This window comes from Homalodisca vitripennis, chromosome 6 (assembly GCF_021130785.1).
Source record: "Homalodisca vitripennis isolate AUS2020 chromosome 6, UT_GWSS_2.1, whole genome shotgun sequence".
NCBI classification, from domain to species: Eukaryota; Metazoa; Arthropoda; class Insecta; order Hemiptera; family Cicadellidae; genus Homalodisca; species Homalodisca vitripennis.
The window spans coordinates 33,018,232-33,034,685 of NC_060212.1; the positions used below are offsets into that span (position 1 = coordinate 33,018,232).

Sequence of the window (16,454 nt, forward strand, 5' to 3'; positions counted from 1 at the left end):
GCAATTGACTCAGGAAAAATTGGATGAAATTAATTGGGATGAAATTTGGATGAAATAATTTGGGATAATTGGATGAAAACACTTGAACATGTGCCCTAAAGTCCCTATCTGTGACTCCGCATATTTGGACCATATAAAGAAAAACTGGGAGGTCATCACTTTTGGTGACAACAAAGGGTTTGAAATGTTCATGTGCAATAGCTTACAGATATTACCAACTTCAGTCTTTGATAATAGCTCTAAAAAACTTCCGATTCAGTTAGAAAAATGTGTCAGAATTGAATGTGGTAAAAATTGTATTTACTCTACCAATAGATGTTATAAGTATAAAGTATAGTTAATATTTGACTTCCTCTGTAGTTACTTCGTGGAAAATTTGAAATGAAAGTATGGTAAACCCGTGTTTGTCCACAGGGCGTAGGACCCACTGCGCAGCGCGCAGCTGTCATTGCAGCCGTGGAGCTCCCTGTGTACGACTTCAGCAAGCACTACTTCATACCTTACCTGGGGGACAGTGTGTCCAACCACTTCCTGTAAGTGCTTTACATTTTACTGCTAAGTTCATGGTAGGTTGGCACAACTTATAAAATGTTCCAGGACTTTTTTGTTTGCCCAAACAAAACTACTCAAACTTTTTTATAGGTTTGTGTACATTCTAACTCTTTCAGGCGTTTGTGAACAGAAGATCTATAATTTTATCCTCTTATGTGATAGACTCCATCTCAAGGGATGTTTTTCTTTCAACGCCATCAGCGCAGGGCAGCACCAAAGCTGCTGGTGTGTATGATAGTCTCATTATACAGGGCGAATAAAAAGTATGGATCAATTATAATTTTGTATCACCACACTTATGTAAATCAAACTCAGTATACCTCTATATAATACATAACTTCACTTTTTGATTAGTATCACAAGATTTTGCCCCTTTGTACCGAATGGACGAAACACATGGGGTTAGATACCGCTGAGATCATAGTAATGAATACTCGATTTGCAAAGTTTACTTATATGTTTAATTGTGGCAAATAAACATAAAAGCACCACTTCTAGATGTTAAAAATAAAATAATGTATTGCCACGTTGCTGCGAAATAGAGTGATAATGTACTAAATGATATCATGGGGGTGGGCCTAATGGTTCTAATGTTCTTAGGAATTTTTCGTATGAACTTAATATTAAAACTTAAAAATAGACTTCCCTTCATGTTGATGTCGACTCACAAGCGCAGGCGTCAGCATCTTGGCTCGACTTTGCAGCTGTAGTCGGAAAAAGTGAAGATTAGTATACTAGAAGTTCTACTAATAGTTAAAATCAAACTCAGAGACTCGAAGTTAAAATCAGAGACACGAAGTTGAAACTCGCGGACATGGTACACGAGATGTTGCTCGGCAGCTACAAAAATCCCGAGGGAAAAAATTAATATGCATGCCAATTAGGTTATTAATCCACCAAGAATTTTAGTTCCAAGAACATCGGATGTAACTTATACCAGTAACGAGTAACAGGGTTGCGAAAATATGTATTATATAAAATAAAACTAAATAACGGTACACCATACACTACCAAATTCTGGACCTGACTTAAAATGTTTTAATGCAAACTCCTGTCAAGTTACACATTTCAAAGGTCTTTATGAAAGAAAAATTAACAGTGAAACTTGGAGATTAACTATCTTAAGCGACTAAAAAATGGCGGTTGACCCAAATTAAACAAAACTTATGATGTATAAACTTGTGTGAATAAACTATTCTTTATCACAAAAGTGAAACAGATCTTACAAAATGCTTGTAAAATCATAGTTCATGCAGCTTACTAATCTCAGTGTTATCATAAATACATCATCTCCTCACAAAAACATTTTAATTGAATTTAGAATATAAACTGATTTAAAAATAAAGTATGTACAATAAAGCACAGTATTTTCATAAAATTATAAGAGTAATGTATAAAAAATAAAAACTATTTGTATACAAATTATAAATTTTGTTTTATTTCAGATCGAGTTTTCTTGCCAGTTTAGGGAGTGCTGTAGCATCCACTCCTATCGATGTTATTAGAGTGAGTAGTATTTTATTTAGTACATAGTTGTAAATTGATTTCTAAAGACGTGTTGGATAAAGCGGCGTAGAAAGTTATTTGTGAGGCAAGGACTGTTTTTTGAGAGTGGCCACCCTGATTTTAGTTTATCATTTTCTCACTGTAATGTAAGATTTTGTATTTCAGTACCTCAAAAAATATGTTTAGAAGTGTATCTTTCCTGCAAACATCAGGTAACTGACTGTACCTGTACAGCCATGACCTTTGAATAGAACTACAGAGTGTAAGATTCAAAGTGTTCTTCAGATTAATTATTACATCATAAATAAAGTTTACTTATACTCAAAGTTTAGTTCATTAATTTGAGTTGATTTTATTTTTTATGGCTACAATATGAGAATTATTAATTATTTTTTCATAAAAATGCCTTTCTTTAAAATATAGGAGGGTGCCATGCCCCCTATATATATATTTATGATTATGTATTAATTGAATGACTATTCTTTGCAGTGAAATCCAAGATTCCAAACACAGCACCTGTCCCATTTAGTTGTAGGCAATACTAGATAGACTAATTAATTCTTGGACACTGCCTGTGGAGTAAAAACAAATCAGTGAAAATGGTACATAAGTTAAATATTAGGACATATGTGTAATGGAAACATCCAGGTATTCTTTCCACGAAAATATTTCAGTTTGTAAAAAACATCATTGTTTTAAATGACCGGTGCCACATTGTTGACTGCGTTCTGAAACTGCTTGCTAATTTAGTCTAATCAGGAATTAATATTTTTACTGAACGTGAAGATGGTTTGATTCCATTACTCGATAATATGGCTAGTTTCACACATTTCCAATAATAAAATATTTTCAAAATATTTTTACGATAATGAATAAAATTAACGGAAGTACTTAAGATACATTTGAAAGTTGCAGTATTTATTTTATGTCTTTTTATTGATTAATAAAATTAAGTATTCCATACACCAAATAGCCTGTGCAAAGAATAGAGAATATTTTAGAACACATAATACAAAGAACCTCTATTAAAGGTAACCCATATTCCAGTCCAGTAGGCTATCATATTACCGGTTGTTTATCATGTAGTTGTTTTCAGTCTGTCCAAAAGACAAAAACAAAATGTATTTTATCACTCATATCACAAAGTGATATTATATCACAAGTGATGTACTCATTTTAATAATTTAACTTTGTGTTAATGGGTGGTGAAATCTATTCAAGATGGAAATTATTTAGTGATATATTTTGATTCAGATTTTTTTTATCTCCTTAAATACAAAGCGTGAATTTTGAAAAGAACAAGCAGATCCAATTGTTGATTTTCAACAGCAATATCCATCTGCAGTGTTAAGTAAATTTCGAGTATCAAGCATTTCTACAGTGGGTGATTTAGATAGCATAGTGAAGTGTTTCACATGTATAAGCTCTGATATTACTGTTCATTGACATGAATGTATTAGAAGTTGGGATGTGTCATAGATTTATATCAACACCTCTTGATTCAAGTGCCAAGAGTGATTTTTACTTCTATTTACGAAATCAAAGGAAAAATAAACAGTTTGTTTGTAGTTGAAGAATACTAGCACTCAAATATCATGTTATTGTAGAATAACAACCTAAACAGTTTTTCATTGGACTAAAGGAAAAATTCTTAACTTCTGTACAAATTGAAAAAGAGCTGAAATTTGGATTTGTTTCTAGGCCAATTTTATTTTGATATAACAATTATGTATTTTTATACATATATTTAGTTTAAATTAGAAAATCCAAAGAAATTCAAGCAAAATAAATTATTATTGTGTGAGGAATATGAATTTAAGGTTCAATTTAAAGATGCTTTAACCTGTTGGGGAGTACTGACGGCTATAACCGTCATCCTACCTAGTGTACACTAGAGTAAGCAAAATTATCCTTAATGAACTCCAGGGAGTAAAGAAAAAATGTTTGTTGTTTTCATTCAAAATGTATTGAAACCTTACAAAATATCATAATAATCCATTTTTTGGATCTACAACTTGATAAATTCATACATTTTGTTTTTTTTTTTTTAAATTTTTACAAACGTATGATAGTGTTCAAAACACGGGTACACACAAAGTGCTACTTCACATTTTGTGCACTCATAAGCAGTTTCTTTCCTTTTACACTCACCCCGTGTTTTATTTGAACACACAGAGCAGCGTTTTAGCTTCCTTCGGCCATTTCCCTTACTGGTAGTGGGCGGGGGAAATGACGACCTGACAAGCGTAGCGGCTGCTGGTCTCCGCCCAACGGACGCGTCACAGCTGCGGCATCTTCTCTTGGTGCAACATGTGCTTCCAGTATCTGTCTGATAACGTTAATTCGGAAGTCCATGATGTGAACCTTAGAATTTGGGTTTTTTGACCGTCAATACTCTTTTGGGATCAAACGGCAATAACCATCTGTACTCTTTTGGAAAAACTTTCAGCTACTCCTCAACAGGTTAAACTGGGGAAGTAAGCTTACCCTGTGTACAGTATCAAAACTATCTTATTGAGTGATTTTTTAGAAAAAATATTCATGGAGTTCTGTAAATTAAAATAAGATATTGCACAATAACCATGTAATTACATGTTTTATCCCTAACAGACGAGACTGATGAACCAGAGAAAGCTGAAAACCATTCAAACGGACAAAATCTACAATGGAAGTATGGACTGTTTCGTTCAGGTAAGAAAGTAGTGCGTTTTGGCATGAATCTTTTCGGACACTTTTATGAATGGTCTTTTCTTTGCTCAAAGTTAATTTTATGCAGTCAGTTAGATTGGAAATTAGAATCATTAAATATTTATGCTATTTATATATCAAAATAATGGACAACAAAACAAACTGATATGTATAATTTCAGTTTTTTTTTTGTTCACATAACTATGAATTATGCTTGTAATAATGTTGTTATGGTAAATTGCTTAATTTTTATTAAAATTGATTCTGTTAATTCTGGTAGTTTAAATTCTTTGTCTCATATTTTGAGCAATTGAAGGAGTTAGGAAGAAAGTACACATTGATATTTCTCCATTACTAATGGCTTCCTCTGAGCAAATAAGAGAAGAGTGTCATATCATTTCTCATCCAAGTCCTCCAACCACTCCATTTCTATTCTGACCAATCTCCATTAAGTTTAAAACAGTTTTTGAATGTTTTTTTTTCATCAAAGACAGAAATTTGAAGTATCTACATTTAAAATAAAAAATTTCCTGGTTTAAAATCAACGTGAAAATTTCCAGAAATATATAAAGAGATATGTGGAGAAATAGGAATCTGTCCAAACAAGCACAGTCCAAGGAATAATATGAATTTGGATGAAAAGACTGCATTTTTCATAAAATATGTTAAGTGGAATTCAAAAATCGAATTATAACATTCAAAATGTAACATCAAATAAAGAAATGTTCCTCTTGTACATAGACACAGTAATCCATACAGAAAAAGTTACGGAAACTCAAAATGCAGGGAATATACCGTACTGTACAAGGATGAAATCATCCATTAAAAAACGCTTAAGGGGTTTTTCAAGGGGTCAGAAAATTCAAAGAATGGCCGAAACTCATACACTGATTAGTTTTGAAGTTCGCTTTGATATTTAAAATCTTTTACCAACGTATTAAATACTGAAATACTCAATATCATTGAGTATGAAGAAAAAGATTGAACATTAAGTGAAGCAACTGAACTTTGTAGTCATTTATCATGAAATTGTTAGATGTATGCATTCAATGCAATTCTCGTTGAAACAAGTGCATTAATACTAACAGCACAACTGTTTAATACGTTGCAAGTGGTACACATACAAAAATACCTCTTAAAGCCCATTTCAGCTTCAAAATCTGTAAAACCAAATGAGATATAGATTTAACTACATGTACACATTAGGATCATCTTCAATTTAGGACAGAGACTTTGACAAATTACTATGAAAAAAGATGTTATCCAGTGAACCTTATTTAACATGATTATTCAATAGATATGTACGTTTTTTGTCACTAATCAATCCAAACCTATTCATTAATGAACTTTCCAAAACTATAGAATTCAAAATGGCCACCACAACCAAGCACTAGCTAGTCTAAATCTTTATTGTTCTACCTTTCCTGGAGCAGAGATCATGAAGGTAGCATATATAGTTAGTTTATATTTACATATTATTTTAATTTTTAATCCGTCACTTTTTAATTAGATCTTCATCGTAACGCAGGGATAAGACTGTGGCTGGCTAACCGATATGTCACAGATTCAATTACCGGGGAAGGTTGACAAGTAGTATTTGCAAATGGATTTGGACTTTTTTTTCTTTTTTAAATCTGCTTATTTATGAGGCAGAGCATCAACATTTAGTTAGCATAAGTCTTTTATGATTTTAAGTTTTTATTTATGCTTTAAGCAAATGTCTGTTAGATTTTTACAGTAACAGCAATACATTTTTTAGCCGCAATTCGATGACAAAAGTGTTAAATTTTGAAACCGATAGTTGTGGTATTCTTGAAGAAAAGATAGAAATAATGTGGTCTCTCTATTTTACACTGATCCGGGGACATTATTATGAAAAAATATGAAACTCAGTTAAGTATTATCAGAAGTTTTAAACTAGGGGTACCTGTTATGTCTTTTATTTATCGTAAGTTTTCAAATTTTTCTTGCAGACAGTCCGACACGAAGGTTTCAAAGCTTTATACAAGGGTTTTATCCCAACGTGGGTGCGGATGGGGCCTTGGAACATCATCTTCTTCATCACATACGAACAGCTCAAGAGGTTCTACTGAAGAGGTGTTCAACTCGGCGAACTGCGATCCGGTCTTCTAGTTCACCAAAGTACTTAAAACTTTAGTTCAAACCAAAGCCTTTCAAATAGGAACACGTTTAAATGTTAAGAGCTGTATGAATGGTACGTAAAGAGAGTGTGTTATTTATTGAGTGTTTATTCTTTGAAAGGACGTGTGTGTTTGTTAGGGGGGCATATTTAATGATGCATCAAATGCTGCCTCTTAACTGAGAGTGGTCAGTTTAAATTTCACACAGCTTGCAAAATAAATATCGTGATCGTATTTGCGTTGTATTTGTTAACACGTGAGCAAGAGTTACTAAACGTTTGCTATAGTAAAGATTTTTTAATGTTATTTATGATGCTAATAGGTTTATGCTTAAAGGTTGTAAAGCAGTGGTCTCTCTTGTAGATTTGTATTTCACCTAGATAGCCAATCCGATATTACATTAAGCAACATATGGTGGGCAACATGTTGTGCAGTTTATGTAGTAACTTCGCTCTACTCGGAAACTATTCCAGGCAACATAATATGGACTATCAGCTTATGCTAGGCACTCGACAACTTCCAGACGAGTCAGAAGCTACTCCTGTTGAACATAGAGTAGTATATGTGTGGTACGCAACTCTTAAATTTTGTATTTAATACGCAAGATCATCACAGTTTTATTTGCTAACACCGATTTTTGTCTTTTTGCACGATCATTTGTGTCTAAGTTTGATAGAAATCAATTGACAGAAAATATTTGGATGGTAAACCAAATAAAAAGGATGAAGTAATGAGCAAATTAACCAAGTTAGCTGACAACAATATGAATTCGGAATATCTGATTTGTAAAGTAAATACGTCTACTGTGGAACTGCAAGTAAATAATAAGCGGACAAAACCGTTAAACTATGCAAGGCATATTATTGTACACGTTTTTTTGTTCAAGAAAAGAAAAAGACCTAGGCTACTAGGTAATTAGCTTACTTTTGAACTTTGAAAATAAACTGGAAGAAAAGCTGTGAGTCTATAATATTCTATAGTTATCCGCATATTTGAAACTCCTGTACGAGTTGCTTGAAGTGTACTCAACAAGTTGCCTTCTACTGGTTGCTCAGTGTAATTAAGATTTATTTCTCTTTGAATATATATATTTTCTAAATTAAGTTGTTGAAAAAATATAAATTTTTATTCGGTCTTTATAAGTCCTAAAATAACTTGTGATTTTTCAAAATGTTCTAAAAAAATTGCAAGTAATCAATTCGGAGTAGGATAAACACAACATTATCAGTTTATTTATGATCTCCATCTGCCATATTTTTATGACAAAAATTGAACATTAAATTTATTTTACAATATTTTTACTAATTTCCTACAATTTCTTGGTAACTACACTATATGAATGCATTAGTATTTTGCTTGAACTGAAAGTATTTCGGAGCATTTAATACTAAATTTCTGCTTTTACGGGTTGAAAAATGAAACAGATTTAGTGCCAACTAAATTTCCTATTTTCATGCATTTTGACTAAGCGTTTACCTTCTCTGTATTTTATTTTACAAATAGCATTTTTATTGTTTTTATCAAACCCATTTTTGTATTGTTGTAGACAGTTTTTCACAAATATAACTGTTACATCACTCTCTACTACTTAGTAAATTTATAGTATATTTATAACCTATAAATATTCCTTTCAATTTTATCTGTCTACAGTTGCGTTTTGTAGAGTACTTTAATCTTATATTTAATTCAAGTGCTGTAGTGTAGATGTTATTGAAATTTAATTTAGATAAATTGGTTGTGTTAAAAAGGTAGTGTATAAACATGATATAACCGCATTATTATTATTGAAGTGTCAAATATTAATGATAATAGATTCTTAGCAATATCTGTTTAATAGTTTGATTTTTATATTATTTATTTTTTTATATTTATATTTATTCATACCAGTGGCATTTTCAAGTAATTATTGTAAAAAACAGTTCAACAAGTTCATAAAATTATATACTGTATTGGAATGACGGTAATATTCCAAATAATCGGCCATCAATCAACTAGAGTATAAGATTGTGCAACAAGGAAAGGAGGTGCTAGTTTTTGGCCTTGAAAGATAAGTTTGGCTCTCGAGGCAAAGCTGAGGATAAAAATCTTTGTACTTTTAGTTCGCAACATTTTAAACAGAACATATGTTTCACATGAATAACTTTTGTGTCCATCCTTAAATCTTATTACTTGTTAGTTTAATGAAAAAAATAGCTGAAAGTAGATTGTCAACTAAAACAAATGGATTTTGTCAACAATTATGGGCGAAAAATAAAAAAATAATCCCTGCTCCCTTTTTAAAATTCAAAAGTATAGGGTGTTGGAGAGAGATAAAACATTTCCTTTATATGAGCAGAGGGAAAAATATTACTTATCCCTCACCAGAAGGAATGAAAACCTATTTTAACTATTCAGTGGAATTAACCATAAGTATGTTAATTTTGTAATGATGTACTGCTTGATACACTGTACTGTATGTACTTTACGTTGTGTACTTCATCTACTGCAGTGTACTCAACGTAGTAGAGATTTAACTCTAAACCAAGTGACAGTTAAATAACCTCTATTGGCTGGCAATATTTAATCATCTTAATAATTATACATAGTCACGTTTTGTTATTTTAATGAAAATGTCTACAAAGTTGCTCTAAATTTCATTAGAAAGGTCCTAAAATTCCCTAAAAGTTTTAGGAAATAATTTTTTTGATTTATGTTATAAATATTTATTTATGTATGTGTTAATAAAACTCAAAGGGGAAAATTTTCATTATTCTGACAAGTAATTTACTGTGCTTGCAACAGTATCGTAATCAAACACACTATTGGCCGGGCAACAAAACATCAATGATGAGGCTAAAATGTGCTCTAAATCATTCTTTTTTGCCTAATCTTATTTTCTAATTAAGATTGAATATTGAGAAAATATTAAACTTAATATATTAATCAATAGGTTGTATCATCCACTACCTATGACGAAAATTACAAATATATTTTTAACCCCTTAAGACGAGTGCTGAAGGCCGAATAGATAGGCTTTTCGAATATCTATTATTCTGTTACTAAATGTTAACATATATCATTGTACTTAGTCTCATTTTGTATATCATAAATCTAATAAACATAGATTATCTATCTTGATTTGATTTGTTACAGTTTGCCTAAATATGAGAGACAACTTTCATGCGAATGCAGATTTTCAATATTTTGCACTTATATATAAGAAGAGTCATACTCATTACTACAGATACTTACTTTTTTAAAACTTGGTAAGGTATACTTGTTCCTACTTACATAGGGAATAATAAAAATTTGCATCCAAATGTATTAAGATAAAAAATATAACTTTTCCTTATCAACGAGTAAATAAATTTTAAAAAATTAAAATTTTGTTGTATTATTTTTAAATGCAAAAAGTCAACAGATTTTGTCATCTAAAAAAGTCCACACCATCTAGCGGCAAAACGGTGAACTACTTACTGTTAATTAGTTCTCTGTTTTCCCACTAGTTGAATCGCCACCCGTTACAGAAAAAAATAAAACGGATCATTGTTACATGACCGATTAATTCGTCAGCGGCTCTTTTTTAGTCATAAATGAGCGATGAATTAACTCGGCAAAAGCCGTTAAGGGGTTAATATATGAAGTTGCTATTTGATGCCTGTGTTTGACTGCCACACCCGTGACATGTCACCCGTCATGGACAAGATAATCACAAATTATTGTAGGGTTAAAGCTAAGAATCACTCAGTAGTAAACTCAAATTAGTGTAGATTACGATTTATTTATCACTACCTGCAACGATACACAATTATCAAATTTCCCTGTACATAATGTAAAATATGTAGAAAACTAGAGATATTAGAATTTTTTTCAATATAGGTTCTATTTCACGATTTTCCTTACAACAATGAGATTATCAGTGAGTAATGCGGTGTTAGGTCATCATAGTGATTTATATTGGCCTAATTCTTATTTTAAATTCATACCGATTTTCCAAGTAATATTAACTGCAAATAAAATATTAAACCCATTAACTAAAATCTAGAGCTATTTTATCTTTTATTACAACGTAAAGCATTTCTTCATAACATTATGATTAGCGTAAGAAAACTAGCTACTTAAGTAAGTATCTAAATATGATGTAAAAGTGCATTAACATTTTGTTCCTCGAAGTTAGCTTTAAGACAATTTTATTTGTATTTTATCAATAAAATTTAAATATTAAATTCTTGTATATTTAATTCTTGAATATTAAATTCCCATTTTTGTATTTAAAATTTGTAAACCTTGAAGAGATTAATCGATTTTGTCAAAAAGTGAAAATTGAACATTTTCATCTTGTATTATAGAAATAAATTATGTAGTTTAGAGGAAAAACAGAAAACTGTTAAAATTATGCTGTGTTATTGTATAACAATCATTACCATTTTTGAAATAACATTTTTTTGTTAATACTATATAAATATGAACTACTTAACAATTCTGAAACTGAGTGCAAAATTAGAAAAAACTTTGTTTTTTTCTAGTTTTTAGTTTCAAATTTTACCATAGCACAGGTATGGTAAGTGTTCCAGTCTTAGATGTATAAAGCTATTTCCAGACGTGTAAACTACAAATATTTGTTACATATTTGAATGGTTTTACTTTTTAAAAATTGTTATAAACATCCACTGGTTAATTGTATGCAAATTTATCATTCATCGCAAAACCATTCTCAAAAATAGAAAGTCCAATTAAATTTTTGCACTGGTTACTGTTAAAATGGTTCAAAAGTGAACCTTCTGTTGAAGACACTTGGTCGTGTAATGTAGTGTTTGTTACGGTAAGATTGTTGCTATTTATTTTTATAGGTAAAGGGGACAGTTATGAACTGTGAGCGTATAAGCCAAAAGGCAACTGTTAAGTTTTTATCACATGTGTTACCTGTTTCTTGTGATGTCAACCGTGTCGTGATCTGGGGGAAGAGCACAATTGTATATTTTTATAAATTTTCTAACAGTTTCTCTGTTAACGTATATAACAATTGAATACCTTTGTTTGTACAGTTTTGTGGAACTCGTTCCTTTAATTAAAACTAATTACATAATCAATTTCTAATGCTAGTCCTGTTTGTTGTATCAATTTGGTGAATGCTATTAGTATTTATGAAGCACCTCAATGTAGCATCTATATACATATATATATATATATATATATACATTTAATGGCATTACGGTTTTAAATTACACTTAGTGTATTTTTACGTTTAAGCTTGCCATGTATGATTTTCTGTTCTCTTTACTTCCAATATTTTCTTGCATTTTTATTTTTAAATGTGGAAGTAGTATAATTGCCTATATTATTAATGGTTTTAAGAACATCAAAGTAATACGTTTTTTATGATTAGTTTTATTGTTTTCTTTTATATCTGCACGAACTTGAGACTGAACTCAATTACCTGATGTTGATGAAATTTAAATAAAAATGTAGTTTATCGATTCTGTGTTTTGTTTTATTTCCTTTTAGAACACAATTTAAGAGATATTCCCAGGACATGTAAATAAAAATACAAACAACAATGACAATGTAATTATTTTTGGGGAGAGTATTTTGTTTATGTCAAAGTTGGAGATTAAAATAATAATAATACCTGTTCAAAATATTATACAACACCCAATTTGAGCACAGTGTGTATACTAATCTATGTCAAAAAAAGTTTTGAATCCTACAATTTAATTAGAGCAGTTAAAACAAATTACACTCAATGTATCAAACGTAAAAGAATTGTGGTGGTAAACATATAATTTTATTACCTAATTACGAAATATTAAAAAAAATTATTGATATGGCATATGTTAATAATGTTAAAATAAACTAAACCATTCTAAATTAATTATTATTTAACTTCTGTTATCATTTAAAAAATCTAGAATACAATAGTTTTACCCATGCAGCAGGATTTCAGTGACCATCTAAACTTACCCATGTCAGTCTCTGACACAGAGATGGTATCAAGGCATTTTATAGCTTGATACTATCGTAAATTACATGTTTTTTTTTTTAAAAAAGGAAGTATAATGGTATTCTGTAGTCAAATTATCTGTGTTTCACAATTCATTGAAAATAGTGTTATAATTTCAATAAATATGAGAATTTCTTTTTAAAAGAGAGAGTAAGAGCTTCCAAAATATATTGTATCAAAAGTCAGTTGGTTATTGACACACAAGAACTTTCTGCTGGATTCGCTGAACAAAGGAAAAAAATGATTCTTAATGCATTCTTCTGCAGTTTAAAAATGCGCAAATTTCTCTAATGCAGTGTTTCCCAGATCGCCACAGCATCGTAAGACACATTGTGGTTACGTTGTGTCAATTTAATTTGAGGTCAAAATTCTTGAAATTGTTACGACTGTGTATTAGTTATGAATATTGTTGATTTTACAGGATTTTTATTTAATTATAATTCTGATTTCGATACTTAATTTGTAAAATTGTGCAAGCTTTAGAGTGTAAAGAAATGGTAAACAAAAAAACAATTTTGTTTATCCTATTGTTGTGGTTGTGTTGTCAATTTCATTTGAGGTCAAAATTCTTGAAATTGTTACGACTGTATGTTGGTTATGAATATTGTTGATTTTAGAGGAATTTTTATTTAATTATAATGCTGATTTCGATACTTAATTTGTAAAATTGTGCAAGCTTTAGAGTGTAAAGAAATGGTAAACAAAAAAACAATTTTGTTTATCCTATTGTTGTGGTTGTGTTGTCAATTTCATTTGAGGTCAAAATTCTTGAAATTGTTACGACTGTGTGTTGGTTATGAATATTGTTGATTTTAGAGGAATTTTTATTTAATTATAATGCTGATTTTGATACTTAATTTGTAAAATTGTGCAAGCTATAGAGTGTAAAGAAATGATAAACAAAAAATAATTTTGTTTCTTCTATTTCATATCAGTGTTTGTCGGAAATAAAAAATTAGTATGGTTACGCATCAGTGACTGATGATAAGGAATCATTAGGAAAAACAGTTTATTTAACAACAACCAAATGTATATTGAAAATTACTGTAATATAAGTGATCTAGGATCTAATTATACATAAATGCTATTATGTAAAGGAACTTTCTGATGATCCGTATTAAAATTACGAGACTGCGGGAGTACGACTGACATAGTAGCCGCTGTCCTTCAGTCGACGATACAGAGCGATGTATTTACAAGCTGTGGTCGCGCGGGGTGACACAAACGCTTCACAGAACTGCACTTTGCTAGCTGCAGCCTCACTCAGGGTGCCGTCTCGTAGACATCTCAGGAACGCCAACACGAATGTGTAACAGTTGAATGTCTCCTCATGGTACCTAAAATGAATTCCAATCTTGTTTATTAATGGTGCAACTTAATTAATTGGGAATCATTCCAAATTTTACTAATTATTTAGGAAGATAATTCTTTACATAGCTAGAGTTTTGATTACATTTGTTGAAATTGCTACGGTAGAAACTCTTGAGAAACGTTATTTCTTTAACTTAATTCTGTATACCTTTAGCCTGAAAACAACAAATTTGAATTATATTTTACTTTAATTGCTTTTAGTGATAATATAGGAGAAAAAATATTACTGGTCACAAAACTTGTCTGTTTAAATTGGTGATATAATATTGATTTTAACATATTTATATATATATATAAAATTTTTCAATAAACATTGAATCACAAAAAGTACATGCTCCGCCGGGACTCGAACCCGGATCTCTCACTTGCCGGGTGAGTGTGCTACCACTACACTACAGAGCCCTTACGTTTTAAGATTCAATTATTTTGTACTTGGCTGTATCTGTCACATATGTGTTTAAATAACCAAACAAACGTATGATCGGAAGACCAAACACCTGTCAAACGACTTTTAATTTATATTCATTAAATTTGTACAAATGGCAATAGCTTAATTTAATTTTTCAATAAACATTGAATTACAAAAAGTACTTGCTTCGCTGGGACTCGAACCCGGATCTCCACTTGCCGGGTGAGTGTGCTACCACTACACCTCAGAGCCCTTACTTTTAATATATATATATATATATAAGGATAGTTTCTAAACCTCAACATAATCTAAGTTACAAAAAAATAATGTATCAAATGTAATATTGTGTTGGATATGGTGAACAGATTATATCTGGTCAATTGCGGTAACAATGCTCTTATTACTTCTTTTCTAAAATATCTTGTGCTGAAGAAAAACAGCTGACCTTTGAGAAGTCCAGCAGTCCTGGCTCGCCACAGATGCCAAAGTCTGGTCCCAGCGGGTGGTCCAGTCCTCCGCACACAGCTCACTGACCGCCAGACACTGGTCCCACCCGGTCCGCTGGTCCCGCCTCAGTCCATGCTGGTCGAACTCAACTACCCGCCCTCGTGAGTCTGTCACCCCGATGTGCAAGTCACTGCTTGCCTTGTAGTCACTGTGCATAAAGTTTCAAATTGATTTAAGGGTATGCACAGAATATCATGGGCTTATTATAAGGGGGGCTCAAACCCCCCATGAAAATTTTGAAAAAGAACATTAAAATTGCATCTTTATGAACACATTTATGAGGTCTTAAAGCTCAACAATTTCCTGGGGAAAAATTTCCGAACCCCTATTTTTGGAGGTTATTATATCGTTACTAAACCATCCAGTGTGTCAGGTTTCCCCCCTCCCCCTGAAATAATTTACTATGTACGCCACTGCAGATTATCATCAGAAAAACCCACTTGAAAATGTCTGTTTTCATTTTAGCTTGTTTGCCTGACAAAAGACTCCATATGACTTGTTTTCTAAATATACACGAATTTCATACTAATTGTTTTTGATGCAGGAAACAGACAGTCAAAGCGATAGGAATTGAAATTTTAAAAATTAAAACTAAACTTGGCTTTATTGGAGAAGAAGTTAAGATTGTGAAGTCCTCTATACCACTTGAACTCAGAATAATTTATCACATTAAAGAAACATATGAGCATTAATTGGATATAGGATATATTCTCCAAAAGCTTACATTTATCTGGCTTGTCACATAATAATGAAAAATACCAACTTTTCGGACTTGGTGTTGTATCCGATAAAGCTATGCCAAAAGGCAAAGACCATCTTATTTATTATGAGAAGATTAAGTACACGAATTAAGAAAATTATTTTTGCATAATGTATATTATAATTTACAATAAATTGAAAACTAATGATTTATTTATGGATTATCATAGTAGGTATAAATGGGTTATAAAAACTTGCTGTTTTACTGTTACTGTATTAGTTGGTAACACAATAGTGTTAACAGACCTGTTACTCCATGAGACAGTTTTTTGTCTATTAATCAGAATATGTTTACATTTGTAAGTATTTTAAGATTCTCTGCTTTAATGGTTTATCTATATAAAGTCCCTCATCAAAATTATGAAGTTATCATTAATCATTAAGTACTATTGTAATTGTGACACTATTTCATGGTACCTGATTCTACATGATTTTAATGAATACAGAATATTTAAATTTGAAATAGCATTTTACATAAATTTATAAGATTCCATCCTATGTTGTTGGTTAAACATTTTTAGAAAAAAAGTCTTAACCCTTT

The 16,454-nt window shown here is 31.1% G+C and overlaps 2 protein-coding genes across 5 annotated transcripts in view; one reads left to right on the forward strand and one right to left on the reverse strand.

Annotated features, from left to right (window-relative positions):
* LOC124364233 (mitochondrial uncoupling protein Bmcp-like) overlaps positions 1 to 12,343 on the forward strand; it is a 33,186-nt gene extending 20,843 nt beyond the window's left edge. For 2 of the 3 annotated variants that reach the window (XM_046819555.1, XM_046819557.1), the window contains exons 5-8: positions 415 to 533; positions 1,998 to 2,058; positions 4,669 to 4,749; positions 6,720 to 12,343. In XM_046819555.1, coding sequence (XP_046675511.1) covers positions 415 to 533; positions 1,998 to 2,058; positions 4,669 to 4,749; positions 6,720 to 6,839 — 381 coding nt within the window. In that variant the 3' untranslated portion in view covers positions 6,840 to 12,343. The remainder of the gene's footprint in view (positions 1 to 414; positions 534 to 1,997; positions 2,059 to 4,668; positions 4,750 to 6,719) is intronic. The other variant, XM_046819556.1, reaches the window with a different exon arrangement.
* LOC124364234 (MKRN2 opposite strand protein) overlaps positions 10,618 to 16,454 on the reverse strand; it is a 50,921-nt gene continuing 45,084 nt past the window's right edge. For both annotated transcript variants that reach the window (XM_046819558.1, XM_046819559.1), the window contains exons 4-5: positions 15,093 to 15,302; positions 10,618 to 14,204 (exon numbers count right to left, since the gene is read on the reverse strand). In XM_046819558.1, the coding sequence (XP_046675514.1) occupies positions 13,991 to 14,204; positions 15,093 to 15,302 (424 nt within the window). In that variant the 3' untranslated portion in view covers positions 10,618 to 13,990. The remainder of the gene's footprint in view (positions 14,205 to 15,092; positions 15,303 to 16,454) is intronic.